The sequence below is a fragment of the Lichenostomus cassidix genome, chromosome 3 (genome assembly GCF_008360975.1).
Source record: "Lichenostomus cassidix isolate B80296 chromosome 3, HeHo_3.0, whole genome shotgun sequence".
NCBI lineage: Eukaryota > Metazoa > Chordata > Aves > Passeriformes > Meliphagidae > Lichenostomus > Lichenostomus cassidix.
The window spans coordinates 19,397,961-19,418,717 of record NC_139483.1 but is presented as its reverse complement, the minus strand read 5'-3'; the positions used below and the strand labels follow the sequence as shown (position 1 = coordinate 19,418,717).

The 20,757-nt window shown below is 40.6% G+C and overlaps 1 protein-coding gene across 22 annotated transcripts in view; it reads right to left on the bottom strand.

The window, feature by feature from the left end:
- The window catches only part of ESRRG (estrogen related receptor gamma), a 389,265-nt gene that overhangs the window by 345,471 nt on the left and 23,037 nt on the right, over positions 1 to 20,757 (bottom strand). For 3 of the 22 annotated variants that reach the window (XM_085054792.1, XM_085054791.1, XM_085054790.1), the window contains exon 1: positions 15,215 to 15,455. The exons of 16 other annotated variants lie outside the window; for them this stretch is intronic. In XM_085054792.1, the coding sequence (XP_084910918.1) occupies positions 15,215 to 15,312 (98 nt within the window). In that variant the 5' untranslated portion in view covers positions 15,313 to 15,455. Of the gene's footprint in view, positions 1 to 15,214; positions 15,456 to 20,757 lie in introns of those variants that run through there. 3 more of the 22 variants (XM_085054793.1, XM_085054811.1, XM_085054804.1) reach the window with 3 other exon arrangements.

Genomic DNA, 20,757 nt, shown 5'->3' with positions numbered 1-20,757 from the left:
TGACCCTGTCAACAAGGGGACCAGCAGGAAGCCAATACTTGGGTTCTTCTGTTGCTGTTAACAGCATCCTTCTAACAGAGAAACAAAACTACCTTTTTGGAGAGAGAAGGTCCTTGGAAACAAGACCCTTGGCACAGACGAAGACTCTGGGAAAGAACTAATGCTTCCCAAGGCAGAATGGAAAGAAAATTCCCTGTTGGAAGTTGTTACCTCTGAAATTCTCCATTAGGATTGCCCTTTGACAAGGAGGAAGATTTTCTCACAAAACACAGCCTAAAGAGCTACTTTTAACAGCCTTCCCTGTATTTAAGCATAAGGAGCAACCTCATGGAAAAGCATGCAGATCCTCAAAAGGTAGTGGAAGCAGAAGAAAAGGAGGAGTGTTCCTCAGGTCTTTCAAATTTATTTTGGTCCCTCTCTGTTAACTGGCCATGCTGCTTCCTATATTTCCTCAACACTGAATTGCCATGTGGCTTCTGACCTCTGCTGACTTACAAGCTGATTTCAGCCAGCTGGCCTACCTCACAATTTCCCTATAAAACCTATTTTTAAAAACGAAAAAAAAACCTCTGCTGGTGAATGCCATGGCAAAGGTTTTAGGCTGACCACAACAATCAATTAATTTGGCATCACCTTTGTTCTTAAGCACCAGGGGGAACACCATTCTCTCCTCAAGCACTAGAACACGCAGGACTCGTTGATATTACCTTGAAGACCCAGGCAAAGCTGAAGCAGGGGCTGCAGAGAGCAGGACAAAGTGCAGGACAAAGCTGAGAAGATGCAGTGTTGTGAGGAGTGCTGCTGTCAGCAGGTAGAAAGCAGGCTCTTGAGCCCAAACCACGGAGCAGGTGCTCCAGAAGGCAGGTAACAAAACAGAGTGAGCATGGGACACAAACTGCAAATTTCGGCTCCAACGCTTCAGGCCATTAGCAGGTGCTTCAGGCAGTCATCCAAATCAAAGTAAGAAAGTGGAAAGAGCCAAATGCTGGTTAAAGAGGTTTGCTAACGCGAAAATCCCAGCACGGGCAGATAAAACGTTTCCCCGTTGTGGGAGCAGGCTAATAAGAGCAAAAGAAACAAACAAAAAGCATATGCAATTTTTGTAAAAAAGGCTGTGTTGGGGATTTTACTATCCTGTACTCAAGCCCCGAGATGCAAATGTTGGCTGGGATGCTGAGATCAGCAGTTATATGTCCTCAGGTGGTTAGAGACAAGACAGAAAAGAGCTGGCATTTGGGGAAAATAGAGGGCCCATTTGATAACGCTTCACTTGAGCGTGAGAGGGTTTCCCCTGTGGGTATTGTCCCAAAGAAAGCTCCAGGCAAGTTTAGAATGGTTAATTACTTGTCACATCTAGAAGGTGAGTCAGTTAATGATTACACTGACTCCCTTTTGACTTCAGCTTCACGTGCTTTCAATCTGAGAACTGTGCTCTCATCAAGTCAAATACCACTCACCACAAACAGAAGTACGGAGGGTATCTGCTTTTCAGATGCTCACAGCACATCTGTAGCTGTTTGATTTGTCAGGATTTTGCTGGCGTTTTGCAAACCATATTTTTGGTAGCTAATACACAGTGTTTGCAACCCATGTTCAGAGGGTGTCACTTTTCTATAATAACATACAATTCAGACACTTGGCACTTGCTTTATCCGGATTGGGCTCCAAAGGGCCCAACTCTGGGGCCCTGAAAGTATCCTTTTAAAAGCTGAATATCTGCTTCCTCGAGGGTTAATTCCCCAAGGTCTCCTCAACCCAGAACACTACCTGGTTTAATTTACCTTTCACAGACATAAGAAATAGAACTGGCTACTCCAAACAGTTGTTTGAAGCCAGCTAACTCTATTGGCCAATGACAGTATATTTAAATCAGATGGTCACTTGAACATTAGTGGTAAAGTTCTCCTCGCTGAGGCTTGCATCCCTTGCCAGAGGCTAGCAGGCTTGACAGAAGGAGAGAAACAAATTCCTTTTATCAGAGTAACATGATTCAATACGTGGAAAGATACTTCCATCTGCTCTGTGTTTCTGGTGACATGACATTACCATACAATTTGGTATACATTTATAACAGAATAGATAAAACAAGATGGCTCAGCTACTATCGTTTATGTCCCACATGTATGGGGAGCTCTCTCAAGCCATTTTCTATGGGAGTGGCTAAGACTCGCAACAGAAACTCTAAAGGGCAAAACATGCTACTGTTTATTTCAGGGAGTTAATAGCACAGACAGACAACTATGGTGCACTTTCAAAAAAGAAACAAATTCTACTTCTCAAACCGCTCTCCAAGGAGATGCATTTGGTCAGGTACAGAATCGCCAAAGGGTCCTGCTGCATCCAGCAACTTGCAGACACACACAACCTACTAAACACAGCCCATGAGTAGAGCGGCCTGTACTGTTTCTGCATTAATTTTGTGTCCCTGTATGCTACCAGATCCCTGGGACTTTCATGGTCTGTGGGCAGCAAATCGGCTGAGCCAAAAGGGAAGGTTCCACCTGACTAGGCCAGGAGGAGCTATATTAAGCTTGTCTCAGCTGGAGGTCATTCTGCATATTTTGAAGGCTACTTTCTTGGTAGTTGGTCAAGCAATCAGTGACCAGAAATTAAGAACCTAATCCATGTAACATCCATAATACACAGAACATTTCTGAAGTCCAGACCCTATATATATAAAGTTCCTGATTTCCAAAATGTTTTACCAAAGCCATTTCTCAGGGCCAAGCAGGCTCTTGGGTTTGTTAAGCAGTTGCTTCATGTCTCATTTCTAGTAGGCTGCTGGTAGCCCTGCAGCCAAGAATTCATTTTCACAATTCCAAAACATTTTTTGATACTTCCTGACCAAATGGCTTTGAAGTAGAAATTGGTTTCTGCCACCATCTGTTGTTCCATAGTTCGGAAGGGCTAACATTTTCCTTCAAGAGGGAAAAAGTTGGGGAGGATGCATGGCCAATACAAATGGAATAGATATTCTTTTACTTACTGTCACTTTATAGGGAAGGCTTGGCCTATTTCTCAGCAGCTGTGAAATTGTCATCAGCAGGATTCTTTACAAAGCTTGGTGGCATATGGAATATATTGCTCACTTCTTAATACTGTAAAAACAACCTTGCTGCATAACTGAGCTATGCAAAGAAAGCAGGTGCTTGATAAAAAAAAATTCATCATGCATCAAGCCCCTATGGACTTTGTAGAAACTCTAGACAAGGATATTTTGGAGACAATTATGCATTTGAATTAACTAAATAATGTTTTACAGAAGCTCCTAGGCTTCAGAGGTAGGAGACTCCCTTAAAAATGAGCAGATGAAATCACTGTGCCACAGGATAACATCATATTCTGCCATTTACAAAGGCAACATTCACATTCCACACTAAATGGAAGTGTCATCCCCGCTCTGTAGGACAATAAAAACTGCTGCAAGGATCCCATGTCCATTTCTGATGTCTTAAGAGACTATTTATTTTGCATCAGTTTTAGGCCTTTTTGTCACAGCCTGGCCTTATTTTTACAGCTTCTTAACTAAGAAGTAAATTAAACAAAATAGTAATAATAATAATAACAATATAAGAAATCCATGGCATTCTGGTAACTATACACTGAATTGCAAACACAGGGCTAGAATTGCAGGAGTTTAGGTTCTCACTACAGAAGACACATGAAGAACAAAGGGTAAATGAGCTTGTTGAATACATTGGACTTTAAAGCACAAAGAAGTCAAGAGCATTTTCATCCACAGCCAGAAATAAAAACACGATGCAATATCAGAAAAGGGATTATGATGTGACGCAATTTTGTGCCCACTGCTGTGTACTCCCCAGTGAACATCCACTCAGCCACCCCTACACATACACATGCAGATATATTCACAGTCATCTGTGCTCTGCTGTACCTCAAATGGCCCCAGCAGGTGAAACCAAAAGGCCACTTAGGCTGATAGGCTTGTTGAGGCCAGTGGCAAACAGCAGATGCTTAGTGAAGGTCATAGGGCAGGCATATAGTGACAATTCCCCAGACTACGCTTCCCAACATCCATCTATTTGCGGCTCAGAGACTTCCTTTAACACAATACATACAATTTTTCCAGATTAGTGATCTGCTTTTAGAAATCTTCACTTGCAGTTACAGATGATTATTCAGAGCAAGGTTCTCCAGCTACACTGCATGTTTCTTGTACTAAGTGAGCTATTACATACCAATATGGAAAAATCCAGCCTGCTGCCCTCATCCCAGAGGGAAGGGCAAACTGAGTATTTGAGCAGCCCGTGCTGTTTGAGCTGCTGTACAGGTCTTGTGTGCACAGTCCAGCAGAGCACAGGGGGCTGCTGCAGCCATGACATTGCACAGCACAAAAGGTCCCTCTGTGATGGTGGAAGTTTGGAAGTCCTGTCCTAGAGGTTATGATTCTGAGCTGCACATGTACTGTTAAAGCCATAAATACAGTTCTGTCATCGATGGGGCTCTGAAGCTACCCTTTGATCCCCTGTCACCGTTTAGATAAGTGGTCTTTTAGCAAAATAGAATAAGGAGCATATTGCAGGGCACTGAAGAATCACCAGCTACATGAACAATCATGGGAAAGCATGCACCTGTCACTTCCCCACAGTAACACCAAGAGGGTCATCGCTCTTCCAGAGGCATCCAAAAAACTAATTCTTGTTCATGGTTCTATATGTCTGCTATTTATGTACCTCCCCATTGCACAAGCAGCTACTGTATTCTTTACTACCCAATAAAATGTAATTAAGCCAGAAAAAGAGAGGCTAAAGGAAAGTACAGCGTGCAAGAGCAAAAGGGTCTCCTAGCAGCTTCACACTCTATTCATGGAATACACAAACCAGAAAATAATACAAAAAGCCTACTGTCTAACTAAGCAGGCTTAAATAATATTTAGCTCTTTTTATCATCCAAAAATCTCAAAATACTTTACAAAGGTGTGGAGACTGGGCAGACCCAGAATGTAACCTACTCCTAGGTATTTGCTCTTTCCATTAGACTACATCACTACCTCCAAGGATGAGCAAAATTCTCATGCAGCTGGCATGGAAAAATGCATATGTGCATTAAAGAAATAGTTTTTCCTTAATTTTCTATACACAGATTGCTTTTATTACATTGTTTCAGACATTCTGTGTATAAAAATAATAGCATACCATGCACCTATGTTACTCTAATGACTACTACATGTATAAGTAATACTTCATGCAAGATGCAGTCCCCCTTTCAGTTATAGTAGGAATGTAGTCAGTAATCAAACTGCAAATGCCTCTTCTCAAAACCTTGATTCAAGGAAAAAGTAGGTTTAACAATCATAAAAAAAAAATGATAGAGGAAACAAAGATAAAACCATGAAGAGGTTGGTAGAAATAGAGAAAAGTCAATGTTTTCCTCCAAAAGATACAAGCTTGCAGAAATTGTCATAGAAAGAGTGTTTCGTAACAAAATTCAAATGCCAACATGGAGCAGAAATATTTGGAAAGCTAGTCTTACTTTCAGCATGACCTGTCAAAACCAGCATGCGAGCAAAGTGAGTCGATAAAACATTCCCATGTTCACCTGCACTCTCAAATCAGAAAGCTTCTGTCAACAAGTTTTGGTCTTTGCTACAAAAGTGGGAATCCACAGTAACACCTCAAAAGGCTGAGGACAGATTTCAGATTTCCTCCTATGAAACCACATTGATGATTTTTAAGTATTTGTTGAACAAATTATATTTTGCACACATCAATGCCTATGGGCTTCTGAACAAGGGCCATAGCTAATATAAACGGCATATGAAAACAACCACTTGTCAAAGTTTTTCTATTTGGTTGGGGTTTTTCAAGGTTTGCAATGAAAATAATACTGTTCAGACCAAAAAAACCAAAAAAGAACCAAAGAAAAGGAAAAAAATCTACTGAAATCTGATCTCCATTCTCTCCAGTTAGAACTGTTGGTGTTTGTGTAAACTCAGTTCAGGGAAGACATAAATAGCATCTTTTTAAGCTAATGGTTTTCACCACAGGCCATCTAAAACAGGTGTTAAGAGTGGCCCTGAAACAGATCCCATCTGTGTTCACCTAAGTTAGTTTATTTTTGTTTTGCTCCATTTTAATGTATGTATACATCCTGTGTTTTCAGCTTGTCTTTTCAGCCCACTCCCTATCCTCCGCACTCCCAATCTGTCAGCCACACTCCCAGGACAGGAATTAAAAATGACCACATTTAAAAACTGTACCTCCCTGCCTAACACACTTTACAGGAGCAGAAAGACTAAAAAGCTGAAAAGTTCCCCACCGTGTTTACCTATTAAATCCCACAGCTTGCCAACAGCAGGCCACGTTTTAGTGTCAAAGAACAGGGCACCAGCTTGCATTTCCCTGTGATGGAAGAGCTGGGGTACTCTTGCCTCTTTACATTTCACATCGCCCTGTTTGTGGAGAAAGTTGACAACACTGGGATGCTCAAAACCCCCCTGTACTATTACACAGAGGAAGCAAGATGCTTGCTGAGAAATAGTGCTGACACCAGAATATGGTTGATCCAGCACGAGTGATAAAAGCTTATTTTTGGTTGGTTCAGGCAGTATTTGATTAAAATAGGATTAAATCTTCATCAGACTTGCTTAAAAATCATTTTACACCCATCCCATCGGTCTGCATCATTTTCCATCTTACAGTATTTTCCACCATTAAACAGAAAGAGCTAAGTTTCTGTTCATCAGATGAGCAAAGAGGTAGGGAAAGTCCTTGAAAAGACTAACGCAAGAAAGTAGAAGGAAGGATTCAGTCAACTGGCAACCAAACAGAAGCCTTCTGATATTTCCCACTGAGAAGTAACAGGATCTGGGCTATAGATATGTTTGTCAAACATATCTATAGCAGGGATAATTAAGTTAGTGCAGCAAAGTAGGTGCATGCTTTGAAGTGCTCATGCAGTTGCTATACTGACTTTTCTTTCACCTGGTAGGTTAAGCTCACCATCTCCTCACACTTATTTGCAGACTCATGACCTATCCTCTGTCCTCATTATCGCTTCATTTCTGATAGCTGAACATCTTGGAAATGATATTCAAAGGTTTTGTTATAAATAAAGGAGACTAACAGAAGCCTAAATACAGACTTCTATCACCAAGGAATAACCGCCTGGTATTTCTTATGGCTCCTTTCTGCCAAGGAGTTCACAAAACTACATACTAACAAATATTCTTCTAAGGTAGGTATTGCTACTTTTTCCTTTTTCAAAGGCGCTTATGATTAGCATCCAAAACCTTGATCCTCTGTTTCCTGTAACTGGGAAAAAATGAAGAAACAAACAACATTCTTGCCCTCCTTTCCAAAGCCCCACGGATGTTTCAATTTCTATACTGGTATCACTTAGAATAACAGGGTCAAAATATAAAATAGAAAGCTTTAAACCCCCTGTCTTTAGCAGTAATTTTTGTTATTCCACAATATTACTAGCAGTGATACCTTTCCTGTAAAGATCCAACCTATGGCAATGGTGAGGATTCTGCAGGGGTTTCTGTCACTGGCAAGAGCAGCACCCAAGTACGCAGAACCTACAATGATATCCAGACTGATTTGCATTGATCTCAGTGAAGCCAAGACATTATCTTGTATGCTTTTCCATACAGCTAGGGAGTGATTTCATATGCAAAGGTTCTCACTTACCTACATCCTTCTACAAATCATTCTCCGCTGTCTGTTCTTCACCCAACTCAACAGGGGCCTATCAACAGTCTCCACTTTTCTACATTAGGTTTCTAAGGCAAAAAAAAATATTATTACCTTTATTTAAACCAATGTATTTCTAACTGGGATAGGACCCTGCATACAAAAGATAGGTTCAAGACAGTGGCTTGTAGCCCAATAGACTGGACTGGGACATGCACTCCTGAATTTCACTCCACTCAGAAGTAACAGGCATTTACTTCTGAGCAAGAGACACAATTATGATAAAGACAGCATATGCCCTTGTGCCTCCTCTGTTATACTGTTTCTACTTATTTTGTCAGAGACATGCATTTTGGGTATTTATGGATCTGAGAAATCCCAGATCAGACATGAGCACCATTGACAGGGCAAGACACTGCTCTAACTGTCCTTGTAGTGCCCATCCTGTGGGAACATATGGCTTTCATTTTCCAATAACAGCAGACAGAGGCATCCGTTTTAACCTATTCCTCTGGCAAAAAGGAAAAAACACTGTCTTGCTGCATTTGGTTGTTGCACCTTTGCCTTTATTTCCAAGTTATTCTTTAGTTATGGGTTTTGTCCCCAGTATTTCATTTCTCAGGACACTAAAAGGCTGGCTGAAATCATATCTCCATTTTATATGAGGGCAAAAAAACCTCACCTGCAGTCCTTTACCCATACCCATAAAACAACCTATAAAACTGCCCTAAAAGAGTCAAGCAGCAGACTTACCTCCCCTACCTCAGTTGTTTTCAGAGAGACAAAGCAAATAAGGCTCAAAAGCTTGCCCCAAAAATGAGACCCCTTGCTTTTCTGAGGGCTCCAAGTCCATCTCAGGAGCAGGACCTCACCGGCACTGATGTGAAGCCCACAGCCTGACAGGCAGCTGGGGACGCCATGCATTGAGCCGCTGTCAGAATTGGGAAGCAACGGTGAGCAAGGGAGACCAAACTTCCTCCTACGTGCAAATTGAAGATTCTGCAAGGTTACCCCCGATGATTCAAATGTTCTGTTATTTGCCCTTAAAAGCCAGTCACGATGGGATCCACCAGAATCGATCTGTAATCTTTTACCTCCGCACATACCCTGTGTGTGCCTTTCATAAGTAATATGGTTTACCAGATGAATGCTGGCAATATTTTCCACTAATTGCAAGAGTTACTAAACTGAACCTTAACTAAAATTAAGTTGCCTATTAAAAGCTCAATGAGTAACCCAGCAAACGGAAGCACTGTGCATAGGATTTAGCAAGCATGCAAGTGATCTGGCAACCACCAAGGCACAATACTTGCTCAACTTCCTATACCTAAAATTGGTTCCATACAATAGTCATATGTTCATGATGTATGATGAACTAATGCTCACAATGTTTGTGTACACTAAAATGCCAAAATAAATGTATAATAATTCAAGCATGCTATTCTGAAAACACAAAGTTAGTGGATTGAAAGTTACAGGTTAATTTACAACATATACTCTCCATTAAAATAACAGATCTCCCTGTATTGGTTTTAAAAATACATGAATAATATCCTCAGCTATTAAGATGTCATTATCATAAACAGTCCTACAAATTTCAGCTACTTCTATATAAACACTTCTAGGTTTTGTAAAGAACACACGTTGCACTTGTTATTACATGTTAAGTTTATTCATTATATACAGACTTTTCATGATTGCAGTTTCTGAATTTACAAATATATCTGTGCTTGTATAATTTCTAGGCTTACCTCTATATAAATATGTTCTACATTCTGTATTGCTGTTTTCAGGATTATACACATGTCCATAAATCAAAAGCAGCAAGAAATAATATTAAGATTGTATGTAGTCCGTCTCTCTTTGACAAACTAAAAAACTAGGGATTCCCTGAGAAAAGTTCTCTCTCTTGAGAAAAAAAAAAAGAGAAAAAGAAAAATATTCTTATCTAATAATGTGGATAAAAGGTACTTTGGCACAAAAAGACAGACTGATTCAGGAGAAATTCTAAAAGATTTTCTAAATACTGTCCCCACGTTAAAAAAAACCAGTGTTTTAAAAAAGAGAAGGTCAAGGTGGACATATGCGGAGTTACGTGAAAGAGTTAAAGCTATTGATGAAAGACTATTTGCTGATAAGGATGCATCTATTTGAAATAGGATAGCATTTGGGACTACTCGAACAAAAGTCTACAGAAAACTGATAAATCAAGGAACTGAGCAGGATTTAAACAAACAACAGACATGGCTGAGAACACATGAAATGTCACGAGTACAGCTGAGAAATAAGTGATGGCACAGGACCACTTACTCTGCTACTAACAAGACATTTGCTTTGGCCTCTGCAGAGTGACACAGCTATCAATCCTGCCACAGCTCCAGAAATGCTTGAGATTGAAGCCCTAAAAAAAAGTGGCTATTACTTCTGGGTGTGCACATGGAACATCCCAGTAAGTCTGGCTTTCAAAAAACAAAACATCCACCATGTATCACAGTCAGGTGAAACCCTAAGTGACTTCTTGCAGAACGTTCTTCCTCCAAATAATGCTGCTATGAAACACAGGGGTCTGGACCCTCCAAGAAAATCTCTGGGAGCAATGGTAATTTTGCATCCCAGTACCCAACTTTCAGGTGCTGTGCCTGTGCCATGGAGCCCTCAGCCCTGCTAGTCACTCCTGTGCCCTGCACAGTGCCACCCAACTCAGGAGCAGCCATCACTGAGCAGGAATGATCCAGTGTTGCCAGCAGGAGAAGGCCAAGGCTGCACTCATCTTTACCTCCACTTCTTCTCTAGGACCTGCATTTTTAAGCAGTGATTAAAAGCTTATCAAATTTTTTAGTCTCAATACCTTTTTCAAGGTTCCCAGGCTGCTTCTGAAAGAAACCTACTGGAGGGTCCTTTCCTTCAAGGACACAGCTGGAGAAAGTGAGAGACATCACACACAGAAATCCACCATTTTGCAAGAAGAGTTTGTACTTTCTTAAGTCCATTGGGATGTGAGGGGAAAGATGGGAGCAGAGAGGCTCAACCTTGTCAGGATGGAAGTGCTTGAGAACATCCAAAGAAGATCTTTGGCCACCTGGGAAAGCTGGATATTGAAAACGTAGGCACTCACACAGGTTAGGCAACTTCTAAGGTTAGGTGGCAGTTCAGTGGGGATATTGAGGATCTCAGTTTGGGCTTTCAATGCCTAAATCCCACTTAAGTCCCACTTAAGGCATCTAATCCTTTTGTGGATCTGGGCCTAAAGCCTTGCCAGGAAGGAGAGAGTCTATGCATGCAAAAGCTGATGGTCAGTGACAGTCTGGTTCTGTTAAAACTAAACTACACAGAGAACGACCTTATTTTGTACAAAGGAATAATGCAGAATAATCAAAGACACGTTCTAGTCACGGAAAGTTAATGGAAAGTTAATGCAGCTGATACAGATCACAGTCCTGTCTTTAGACCCTATGACACTTATGCTGACCTGGAGAACATTATAACCCATAAATCATGGGTCTTCAATAGCTCGTGGGAGGAAGTACATTTGGAAATGTTCAAAAGAAAAAATGACTACAGAAGTCCTCAAAGAAACAACTCATTTACCCACACCAGCTAAGAGGTAAACTAGAAAGGAGCAGAAATTTATAAAAGACTGTAAAGCTTACAAAGAGTTAATAATTCAAAGAACAATATTCTGTTATTCAGTGACCAACTAGTTTGCCATGCTCCATGGAATTAAGTAGTTTCAGTCCAGTTTCTAATAGCCAGGAATCTACCTGGTAAAAGTTACCGATTTATTTCTCACTTACCTGCAGTGCTGTAGGCTGTCTCAACCATGAAGTAAAGTGTGAGTGGATGTGGATAACAGTTTACCCTATATTCCCTCCACCTTGTATCTCCATCTCACAAAAGCATTTTTCATTTTTTTAAAGGTGCCTTTACTTACTCCCCTTGAATTGAAAGGACTGCAAATGTGATATTTTCATATACAAATTATCTTATTGATGAAAGTGATCTTGGCATAAAAGCAGAATAGAATTACAACAATAAAAATACAACTTAATGTTACAATTCTATATTACTGTTATTACAAGAGGGATATCATTAATTATTACTAACTATTTTAATGGTAAGTATTTCTGCCAGATCACAGGTATTCACTGCAACATTTAACTGACTGCAATCACTGACACTCCCCTATGGTTAAAACACTGAGTGGTCTCCATTTTGGGGATTCAAATACATCTTCCCAGAGCTCTGCTTCAAATAAAAATTCTCCTGCAGCTGCCCATCAACCAGCATCTGAACTTTATAAACTGGGAGAGAAACAAAGGGACCTGCTTCCCAGTTCTTCCTATCTGCAGATGGGCAAAGAGATCTGGCAGCTCACTCACTAACTCCTGCAAATTTTGCATTACAAAATCAGTATTTGATGCAAAATACAGGAGAGTAGAATAAGCACATATGTCACAGATCGTAAGGATGCCAAAGATACTTTAAGCAAAGGAAAACTGCCCATTGTCCCATGCCACTGAAGTCCATGGAGTCATGGTGCACTCCCTCCTTCCTGGACACTGCATTATCCCCTCCAGACTGAAACATGGTTTCCTCTGTCAGGCTCAATGATTCAAAAAGCCCCCACCTGGTTTTCAAGGGGTAAAGGAATTACTAATGCTTTGTAATCAGTTCATGGTAAGGAGGCCAGTGTGGTTTCCCTGATTTACTTGGATATTGGTCTGGAGTGTCACTGTGCTTTCACCTGCATTTTACTTTTGGTTCTGGCTTCTTTCCAAGATAAAGACGCAAAGTCAAGGTGGTATCTTTCCTGTCCAGCCACCTCCTCCTTTTTGGTGAAATGTTAATATACTTACAGGTCTGATATACAGGGAGATGCCAATACACTCTTAACATTGACAAAGTCAAACAAACAACGGAAAATATTTTGCAATTCGGCATTTTTTCCCCCAAATATTCCTGTTTAAATGCTTTCCCTTTAATTCTCAAAAGTATTTCTTTTCAGTAGAAGTCAGTCTATTTTTGCCTGCTGTTAATCTATGTATAAACTAAATCTCACCTTCCCAACTCACACAAGCAATTGCCCCCTTAGTCTGGCAAGGCATCTCAGAAGAATAGGGAAAACAGGATTTGTCCTTTATCTACCTATGCATTTTAGTGGCAACCTGTGCTTGAACAAAACTGGTCAGCAGTAAGAGACTGATGAGAATTGTTCAAAATACTGCTGGTTGAAACATATATAAATCAAAATTATCGGTAAAACAACATAGATGTATGTGATACACATGAAATACAGAAATAACCTAGAAAAATAAAAATAACCAAAATTCCAGCCTAGGACTCTTAAAATTCAAGTTTTCCAAATAATATAAATGTTACAACAGATAAATACACAGAAGAGTAAGTCAGTATACTGCAAGCTGACAGCATGCTGTCTACAGAACAGTAAGGGTTAATTTTCTTGAAGAAGTTTAGGGGGCCGTGAAAGTCGTGAATTTAAATTCACACCAATTTGAAATGTTATATTAAATAATGCACAAAGTTAATTTTGCTTGCATTTCTTACTGACTACTATCACTATGCTAGGTTCCTCCTTCCAAAGGACAGGCACATCAAGGAAGTAGGACCCAGGAAAAAAATTATGGGAAAAACATTAATGAAATGCAGCAGGCTTGGAGGAGAGACCCATTTATGCAGAGAAAGTGCTTAAGCAGGGACACTGGTGCCCATGTCTAGGGGTATGTAGAGAGGTTTGGTGAGCGCATGCTCAGGGAAGGAGGATTTGGTTATGGTCAGAATTTGTGAGTGACAGCCATGTGACAGCTGGGAGTCAGCAAAGATTTTGTAGGGATGGAAATTCCTGAGACAAGACACACGACTGCTCATGCGATCTGCATGTGCCTATCATCATGCTGTATTATAATAGCTGACACCATGGTTTACCAGTTTTCCAAAAGAGAGGCTATAAATTAGGGAAAGGATTTGAGGCACAGCGGATGAGAAATCAGTCATAACAGTTAAAAACAAAGGGATAAATATAACTTCTTTTCATATTATTGAAACAAGCAAACAAAAATCTCCAGTCAAACCACACAACACCAGTAAAACTTGCACTTCCATTATTTACCTTTAGTGACAGGTTATTATTTCCTTAGAATATTTTTTTTTCTGGTTGACTTATCTGGAAAGGTCTGAATCCTACAAACATACTTAATTTTTAGTATGTGAATAATCCCACTGATTATTAACATACTGTAGCCGTTCCTACACTTTTAGTATCAGGGCCTAAGTCACAATGTGCAATTAAGCAGAGGCTTTTCCAAAGAACTGTTTCATTTGCCCTTCTGGAGGTCTTACACGGACGTGAAGCCAGTGGAGATGTGCATTTAAATCAAACCTGAAAAACCGAAATACTTCCCCTTTAACACTGAATTCAAGCCAATACAGTATCACATGACCTTTACCGTAATTTCTATTAAAATCATTTCATGTCTGGTTGCTTCTGCTATCCTGGCTCATTTGTATTGTTTACAACAAGTCATTGCTCTCGACAGTTAGTGGTGGCTGAATCCATGGTTACCAGTTTTTACATTCACTGGTTAAATGGAATGCAGCTCTTCAGTGGGGTTTCATGGAGAAAGCTCTTAAGAAACCACAATCCAGCTATCAATCAGGTTAACCTGGGAGAAATTAATCTGATAAGCAGATGTATCGCTGCGTATGAAAAATTTATTGAAAGGGAGCTCAAGCCTTTTATTAGTTGCAGTCGCAAAAGTGGACACGTTTGGGTCAGACTCAGAAAAGGGAAGACTTGGGTTATGAGGTCTATGTCTGACATTCATCCATGTTGTGCCTCCTCTGGCGCTCACTGCTAATACAACTATACTGTTCAAGGCTTTAAAAAAAATAAAAATCTCAAATACTTATTTTACCAGAAATGTGCTCGGAATATAAATAGTACTTAAATACAGGTTTAACCAGACTGCAGTCCCGGCAAAGTAACTTAAACAGACACAGACAAGATAGTAAAACACAAAATAGACAGCCTTGAGTAGAATCCAATTAAGACAAAAAACACCCCAAACAGAGCAACATTGTTAACGACTAAATTAAGCCTGCAAACAAATATATTTTATTGCCACCTAAGAACAATACGGACTAATTCCATTTGCTTTGTTATTTATAGTTTGGCGTAGGGTGGGGTTGCCAAAATCAAAGAGCAAAGCAGAAACTTATTTGCAAGACGGACCCCCAAATCCTTTAAAAATGCCTAAAAACATAAGAAAAGTTCTTTACAGTTTGATGGCTACAATATTTGTCCCACAAGCTACATGACAGCAACAAATAGTTAAATCAAACATATTACTACTAGCTCATCTACTGCAAAGTCACTGTATCAGAAGCCCGAATTGATTTGTTTCCTTAGAACAAATTGAAAATGAATGTAACATAACATCCGAAAAAAGAAATCCCTCCTGCCCTGCTAATCGGATATCGTATAATGGTTGACTGCAGCTTTGCACCGTGCTATTGTTGCCTATATCATACATACTTACAGGTTCTGGGTTCTTCCAAGAGTTTGGTGCAGTTTCAAGGACAAATGTCTTAAGGAAGTCTTTCTACTGTGCAGCAGTGATCCTAGCTCTGATCTCATTACATGAGCAAAGTGCTACAGCTGACAATATAAAGGAAACTTCCTGCGTGAAGACGAAATCTTGGAAAGTCTCAGGGTTAAAAAGGCTGCTTAAATGTGCTGCTTGATTTGCTCCCTAGTTGTGTATACACAGTAGCAGCTGATCTCTGTTTGCAGCCCTGCAGAAAGAAACCTTTGCTGAAAACCAATGGCATCACATTTCAGTGGAGCTACTGCCAGGCTCTGGAGAGCAAAGCAACCTTTGACAACTTCACCCAGTTCAAACCACCGGCGTTTGCTGCATGTCCTGCAGGACTTTTGAAATGCTATATTTACTGTATCATTTTTATTAATGCCACTCTGAAATCCTGCATCCCAGGCAGCTGTGATACAAGCAGAAGTCTCCCTCACTGTAATAGCAGGTTCTGTGTCAGGACTGTGAACTGCAGAATTCGCCACAATATCTTTTGCTTTGTCTTGATTGTGGCATTTGCAGATGAGAAGCTGTTAGCTGCACTCAAAAGCATCTTCTGTCTTAGAATTGCTAAATTAAGTGCAACAGGCATCCTGTTTATCCTAAATTAATCCTGACCCTGCCTTGCATCAGTCACGCACTGCTCAGTGCTTTTTTTTTCTGATACAGAGTACAAATTAAAAGATTTTGGGAGTGGGAGGGGGCTAGTTCTTTCATGTAATATTTTATCTACAGCCTGGTCTAGCCTGGTCCCTGTTGGACTAACACCGTGGATCACAACATCCCAAATTCAGCAAAGTTTGGTATTCTGACCAAAGTTCCAGTGTGACACCAAGAATCTGTTAGTGCCCCCTTAGCTCCTGCCTTGGCCCTCCAGAACCAAACCACAGATGGGCAGAACCTGCATCAGCTTCTGCAGCTCTTACTGCTGTCCAAGCAAACTAGTAAGACCAGAAAAGCAACATTTAAAAAGAGCACATCTGCTAGCACTATTTCAACTCTTAACTGGGAAGCAATACTCCAAACACATCCTCACATTTGATGCTAAAGAATTATCAATAATTAATTCAGATTTAGTTGTTTCACCATTTAGCCCAGGGTGATTCTCCAAAGAGCAACTGGGACCACATATTCCCTTGGCACTCAGTCAGAGCATGACCGTAGAGCTTGCATGCTGCTTCCCAAACAGGACCTACTTCTCTCTCCAGGATAGCCAGAAAGTCTCAGAAACAAAATTTAGAAGAATCCCTTTTAAAAGTGCACCGTTGCAGAGTTTGGTTAGGAGGAGTTGAGGGTTTTTTCCTGGGCATTTGTAAAACAGATTAATCACCACCCTCTTTTCCCCTCAGGCACTATGACTATTCTAGCTGCTAGTATATTGCGTGTTATTTCTTTAATATTTTGAACTTTATTCCAAAGGGCAGAAACCAAAACTGACAGTACATCAAGACAACACGCTCTCTGATTCAAACAGCAAAATAATTGAGATCCTGTGCATACACAACATCCAAGTCTGTGTATGCACGTTGCACACGTGTGCACACACTCATTCACAAGCACAAACAACTGGAAGGGCCTGTGGCCCAGTTTTCAGAGACACTCATAATTCATGTCCTCACCTCCTTTCAAATAAAAAAATAAGAACAGGCAATATCTGATTAGTAAAACACCAAAAATCATTATTGTAAAAAGTAGGCACCATTTAAAGCAGGGTAACCACATTGATTCAACATGCATTTCCACCCAAATTTGTCTCTCTCCTTTGGGAGAAGAGATCCTGTCCACCCCTGGACTCTGTCACACCAGAGAAATGAAAGTGTGTGGTAGCATCAGCAGGTTTAATCTTGCTCTGCTCCCTCAAGGGACAGTGCAAGGCAGCAACTCAAAATCCTGGCTGAGGCAGGACTCACTGCCTGTCTGCATCACCTTCGACACATCACCTCACCTTTTTGTGCCTAAACTGACACCATCGTATTTAATGCATGTTGCAAAAGCACAGCTTCTGTGCCTCTGTTGCTCAGGCTGTCAGAAAGGGATTGCAAGCTGGAGAGCAGTAAAGGACTCATGGCTGTGCATCCTGCTCCCAGATGTGCCATATAAAGGGCCATGAGTGACCTTGAACCGCCTGCTCTCTGTGCTCCAGTGCCCAGCCTGCTGCCCACACTGCACATAACTCTCTCAACAGCACTTGTCCACCTGGTCCCTTTTGACTGTAATAGTATGGCAAAAGAGTTTTTTTTTTTTTTCTGTTAGAAATTCAGCACAGAGTAAAACAAGTTCTTTTTGCCAGGTGAAACTCAAGTCACTAATTTAAGACAAGTTAAAAGAAAAAAAAATCCCAGTGGAAGCAGGAATTTCAGTGAATGAAGTTTTCTCCTCAAGAGCCTCTAAATACCCAACTGTCAGCACAGAAAGGCTGAGACTTCTGAATGCAGCATGAGCAGTAATACAACCATATCAAGCAGTCCTACCCCACACAGACCCATTGGCACTTGCCAAGGCTGGAGGACATCCACCACTCCGGGTCTGACTCCACCTCTCCTTACCTTTCCTCTATACCTGTGCCCCCATTGTCACAGGTGGGTCAATACAGATCCAGGGACACAGCTCCTTCACCTATGTTCTGTTGTAAAAGTATACACAGCACCCGAACATGGGACAAATGGGAATTGCAAAATCTTTCTCCTCCCTTTCTTCCCAGACACACCTCAACCTGCAGCACTGCGACTTCCCTTTTCTCTCCTTTCTGATTTTCTCATTGAATTTTGTTTTTCACAGCATTGTATCCATCAAGGAGAACAGTAACAATTCAAAGCCTATTTCCCAGCCTTCAGAGGGCAGGGTAAAGTAGCCTGGCTATTAAGGCAGGACTGCAAGAAAACGTTCAGAGAGGATGGGGAGCAAGAGCTAGGAGAGAAATGAAGGGGAGACTGAGCCTAAGCTTGCGTGATGTCAGAAGTTCTACGTCTCTATCCCTCCTCCACCTATCCCCAGTGGAAATGGTGGCCTTGGAAGCCAACCCCACAGGCTGCTCTTCTAAAGTCTTAACTAGTACAGGTGTCCAAGAGGAGCCATGCTTGTCCTCCTGACATCTGTCACTTGTACTAATTTAGAAAGCTTGTTTAATTCATGAAGGTCTTAAAATTCAGACTTATCATCAAGAAGACACTTATAGCTAATACTACAGACCACTATACCACAGCAAATTCTCAATTTTTACACAAACATTTGTTTTATATTTTAAAATCCAGTTTCCACGAGTCAAGCAATAAGAGACCTGCTTTCTCGTTTAAAAAGAGATGTATGGCTCTTTTTAGGAGGACCAATTGCAGGCAACCACAACAAAACAGAAGTCCAGCAGAAGCACAGTGACACTTTTTTAAAAGTCCCATCTTTCAGCTAGTCTCAAAATTTTCAATAAGCAGTATCAGTTTTAATTATCAGTCTCAGAATCCAATAGTACACAGTGACTCCAAGAAACATATCCTACCTGTTTTATTCAGACACTTAGGACTTTGCTTAAATATTAAGCCTGAAATTCTTTTCATCTAGACCTGTCTGACTCCTGCACAGATCCCGAATGTGTCCTTTCCTCAGTCTAACCATATATATACTAACTGTGACTACTTTTTTTTTTTTTTACTTTTTAATTCACATGGATCCTAATCAACACACGGAACACCTTCTGCATCATCACAAAATGAGTGGCTATGTTGTTCTCATCAAAACTCCTCCATAAAAGTTGCTTTGTCCTTTACATCTATCAAAACTTTAAACCAAAACTAATACAATCATCGGAAACTGTGTATGCCTATTTACTGTACCCATTAGAAGTGCTGCACTAGTCAATCATTCAAGATTCTCTGTCCCATTGTATTAAATATGCTCCTATTTTGTGCTATGTGTACAATTAAAATCGTTCGGGTTTTCACACTGTTCCTATCTTTTATTTGCTCTCTAAAATATCCAGCACATGTTGAAACCAATATAGGTGATAATAAAGATGTAAATACCACCATGGAGGCATCACAATAAATTTGACGTTGGGAATAATTCATTCAAGGTATCTAGATCCAATTTAAATTCTTTTTCAATTTTAACTGAGGCTTCATAACCAGATGAACTTAGACGAAGGTGTACAACTTCATGCTACGCTGGTAAACCACCCTAACTAGGAAATAAATTTTCAGTGATTAAGTTGAATTGTTCGTACAAAACGCCAGCTTCAGCTTTTCACCCATACAAAATAGCTTAGAAAATATATACTGCATGTGTTTATTATAGCTACAGTTGCTATGAACATCTATAACTCTCCAACAATTTCTTTGATTTATGTTCAAAAACATACAGGGCATGAAATGATGCCTGCAACCTTACATTTCCCTCAAGAACATTGTGGGGAGAAGATATATTCCAAAACATCATGTTAGATTCCTTGTTATGTCTCCTTTTTAAAATAAATGTATGATAATCAATTACACATGCTTCAAAGCAACTGCCACTAGATTCCCCAACAGAAAAGCTGTTTGAGAAAAGTTCCATTTTCTTTCCCCTAATGGTTGAGTTATAATAAGAGATCTTGCCTAGATATTAAAGGAAAAAAAATATTATAAAGGATAGGCCCTGCTCCACTTGTACATGCACGCACAGGTTTGTGCTTGCCTAGACTTGACTTAGAACAAGGTTTTCAGAGAAGTAACATTTCCACTGATCAACATGCTAAAAAAAGGACGCGTGTGTGAAGATCTTGCACCTAATCTCCTTGTCATATATGCTTGTAGAAATCCAAATGATGTCAAGAGAATGACACAGATGATAAGTTAATGTATCAGGCTCGACTTCCCTTTCAACCTCAATATGCAAAACATTCCTTTAAGAAGTCCACCCAGCTGTAGCCTCCACTAGAAACAGAAACCTGCAGATGTTTATAAGAATATCAATTAAGCTGAATGGGAGCTCTGCCATTAATGCTGGTGCATGTAAGATTGGACTTTGCAGATCTGCCTGAACTCCACGCAGATGCTGAAGTGCACATTTTCTCCAGGGTATTGAGGCCAGTGGGTTATCGACGCCATTAACAGGTAAGCATAATATGGATGGTATTTCCACAGTCTCATGGCTCTGGCCCAGGGACAAGGGCAGCATCCCCGGGCAGCACCCTTGCCCACAGTGGCAAAACAGGAGCGGCCAGGAATGCATAGAGTGCATGGACCTCCAACACAGAAAAGATCAGGATCGACTGCCTGTCCTGCTTCAGGTATCTTGCACTGCCTGCACCCCAAACAGGAAGCTGCCATTCCCTGTGTCCCGGGCATTTAATTAAATCCTTGGGTTACACCCCAAACTAAACAGCTGGCAAACAATGCAGAAAACTGGACTAGATGGGACAAGCCCCTCTAAGGAGCACTGGCACCTACTGACACCGAGTTTCCAGCAAATATGGACTAAGGTGGATGTACGACTTCTTTCATTGCCCTGCTCATCCCCGAAAG